We start from the raw sequence: 3,117 nt of genomic DNA, 5'->3' as shown, positions 1-3,117 counted from the left end.
AAATGATGAAAAGAAATATTGATTCATTTTAGAAGAAACAATTGAAAATGTCTCTAAGAAGCAGTACCTTTGTTATTTATTAATCAAAATAGGAAAATGTGTAAATTGTTTCATTAAAAGATCTGACTTTGAAAAAATAAGGGGTAGAGAAAGATTCTGAGTTTTAAATTTTGCTTCTAATTGTTTTGAGTTTGATTTTATTTTTCAATAAAACCTGATAAATTTTATTCCAACCATTATCATTATTATTTTATTCTTCCTTAATTTGTCAGAAGTTAACTATGGGAAACCAAACATCAGTGATAGAGTTCATCCTTCTTGGACTGACACGTGATGGCAAGCTTCAAGCTGTGCTCTTCCCTTTTCTGCTGTTAACATATGTCTTAAGTATCATGGGAAACTTGACAATCATCATTCTCTCCCTACTGGACCATCGCCTTCACACTCCTATGTATTTCTTCCTCCGGAACTTCTCTGTTTTGGAAGTATCTTTTACTTCTGTCTTTGTTCCCAAAATGTTAGTCAGTATTGGAACTGGAGACAAGACTATCTCCTTTGCTGGTTGTTTCACTCAGTATTTTTTTGCCATCCTTTTGGGAGCAACCGAATTTTACCTTTTAGCTGCCATGTCCTTTGATCGCTATGTTGCCATTTGCAAACCGCTACATTACACAACTCTAATGAGCAGAAGACTCTGCATTCAACTTGTCCTATGTTCCTGGTTCTCTGGCTTTTTAGTTGTCATTGTGCCCCATGTAATGACTCTCCAGCTGCCTTTCTGCGCCTCCAACATCATCAATCATTATTGCTGTGACTATACGGTACTGTTGCATTTATCCTGTTCAGACACACGTTTCATAGAAGTGATTGAGTTTTTCCTTGCTGCCGTTACTCTCATCTTCACCTTGATGCTGGTGATTCTTTCCTACACATACATTATCAGGACAATTCTGAGAATCCCGTCTGCTCAACAAAGAAAAAAAGCTTTTTCTACATGCTCTTCTCACCTGATTGTGGTCTCACTTTCTTACGGAAGCTGTATCTTCATGTATATAAATCCCTCTGTGGAGGATGCCACAACTTTTAATAAGGGAGTGGCTGTTTTAAATACCTCAGTTGTCCCTCTCTTGAACCCTTTCATCTATACACTAAGGAACAAGCAAGTGAAAATAGCTTTCAGACATTTGGTCAGTAAGATAATAACCTTTTCAAGAAAGTAAAACCATCTGAGTTTCATTATTATAAAATAAATGTTTGGAAGACCATAGACATACATTATCTGAATTTAAAAATATTTTCTATGTTGTTAATATTCCTATTCAAACACTGAAACAGTATAACTACTTGTTTAATTAAGCCTATTTTATCATCTCTTTATGTTCTTAAAACTTAAAACATATGTGTGTATGTGTATGTGCATGAGTCCTCTAACGCTTGCATTATTTTTTCTTCATCTGTATTTCACTCAAAAGAAAGAAGAAGATTTGACAAAAGTCAAATTGGGAATATGATTTCTAATAGTTTGCTTTTTACACTGAATTTGTTCTTGTTTTGTCCGTTACCACTGGAGTGGGGTAGTCATCAATCTCTATACTTATACCTGAATTATACTTACATCAAAGAAATTTATATTAGCTTGTTGACAATAGTGTAATCAATATATTAGTGAACTGATATAAAGTTGGTTATTTTCAAATTATTCAGATTTAAACTTAGTCTTTCTACAATAATTTTTTAATGAGAACCTAAGCATTACTCAGTAATTGAGGTAAAACATTTCTGAAGAAGAGAAAATAAGCATATGTTTGTTTTAGCATTGATGGGGAAATGCTTAATGAGGATTTGTACACAAACTCTTTGAATAAACCCATGAAAGAGGTAGAAGGATATTTCAAATTTAAGCTAATTAGAAATGTCTTTATAGCAAATTTCATATAGTGTCCTGCATAGTTATTGTTCTGGTTCTCATTTACAAGCATGTAAACTATGTTAACATTGTCTATGATATCAATGATTTTATAGTCTTAATTCATACTCTTTCTAAATTGCATGCACTGCTGCTGCTGCTAAGTCGCTTCAGTCATGTCCAACTCTGTGTGACCCCATAGACGGCAGCCCACCAGGCTCCCCTGTCCCTGGGATTCTCCAGGCAAGAACACGGAGTGGGTTGCCATTTCCTTCTCCAATGCATGAAAGTGAAAAGTGAAAGTGAAGTCTCTTAGTCCTGTCTGACTCTTAGCGACCCCATGGACTGCAGCCTACCAGGCTCCTCCATCCATGGGATTTTCCAGACGAATCTACCCAGTAGGAGAGATACTAAAAAAGGGCCTTGGGGAATGATGATGGAGAAAAATGATTGAAAATGTAGAATTTGTCAGTTTTCATACACTTTGTCATGATTACATCAAAAGGCCTAAATACCAAACACACAATTGATGTTAACAAGTGAGTTAGCTTGTTTTTTCATTAGTTATTTAGATCAACAGGTAATTGACTCATTAGTTGACTCATTTGTTGTTTTAAACATCATCAGCAGTACATTAATCATGGTCATTCAGTACATCTGCTTACCTTGTGGTGGTTGCTTATTTTCAGAAATATATATAATGATGTGTAGCTAAACTTAGGTTGACAGAGATAAATTCTTTTACACCATGCAAATACAGACATAGATGCAAAATTTAAATAGACAATTCAGAAACTCAGCCTGGATTTTTTTTTTTCTGGAAGAAAATTGGTAACTAACAAAAATTGCACAAAACATGAATTAGCATAGCAATATATCAACCTGAAATCTCTCTGAACCAAAGATTCTTAGTTTAAAAACCAGTAATATAAATGATATTCAAAATTATATGCATATAAAATTCAGGAAAAAATGTAAGAATACTTATTAGAGGTTTAATGTTTAGTATATCATTTTTGCTTCTTCATGGATCACAGCTTGTCATGACAAAGGGGCTTGCATAACTCAATGAAGCTACGAGCCATGCCATGCAGAACACCCAAGACAGATGGGTCATAATGAAGGGTTCTGACAAAACATGGTCCACTGGAGGAGGGAATGGCAAGCTACTCTGGTATCCTTGCCATGAGAATGCCATAAACAGTATGAAA

General features: G+C 34.8%; 1 protein-coding gene across 1 annotated transcript; it reads left to right on the top strand.

The window, feature by feature from the left end:
- Nucleotides 1-281: 281 nt before the first annotated feature.
- Nucleotides 282-1,220, top strand: LOC128048380 (olfactory receptor 6C4-like). Its single transcript, XM_052640756.1, has one exon. The coding sequence runs from the start codon at nucleotides 282-284 to the stop codon at nucleotides 1,218-1,220; it is 939 nt and encodes a 312-aa protein (XP_052496716.1).
- Nucleotides 1,221-3,117: the final 1,897 nt, after the last annotated feature.

Source organism: Budorcas taxicolor, chromosome 5 (assembly GCF_023091745.1).
Source record: "Budorcas taxicolor isolate Tak-1 chromosome 5, Takin1.1, whole genome shotgun sequence".
Taxonomy (NCBI): domain Eukaryota; kingdom Metazoa; phylum Chordata; class Mammalia; order Artiodactyla; family Bovidae; genus Budorcas; species Budorcas taxicolor.
Note: the sequence above shows the minus strand (reverse complement) of the source record. Positions and strands in the feature narration are given on the sequence as shown.

Excerpts from the sequence above, each read along its gene's own strand:
- LOC128048380 (XM_052640756.1), top strand. The coding sequence starts at position 282 with ATGGGAAACCAAACATCAGTGATAGAGTTCATCCTTCTTGGACTGACA.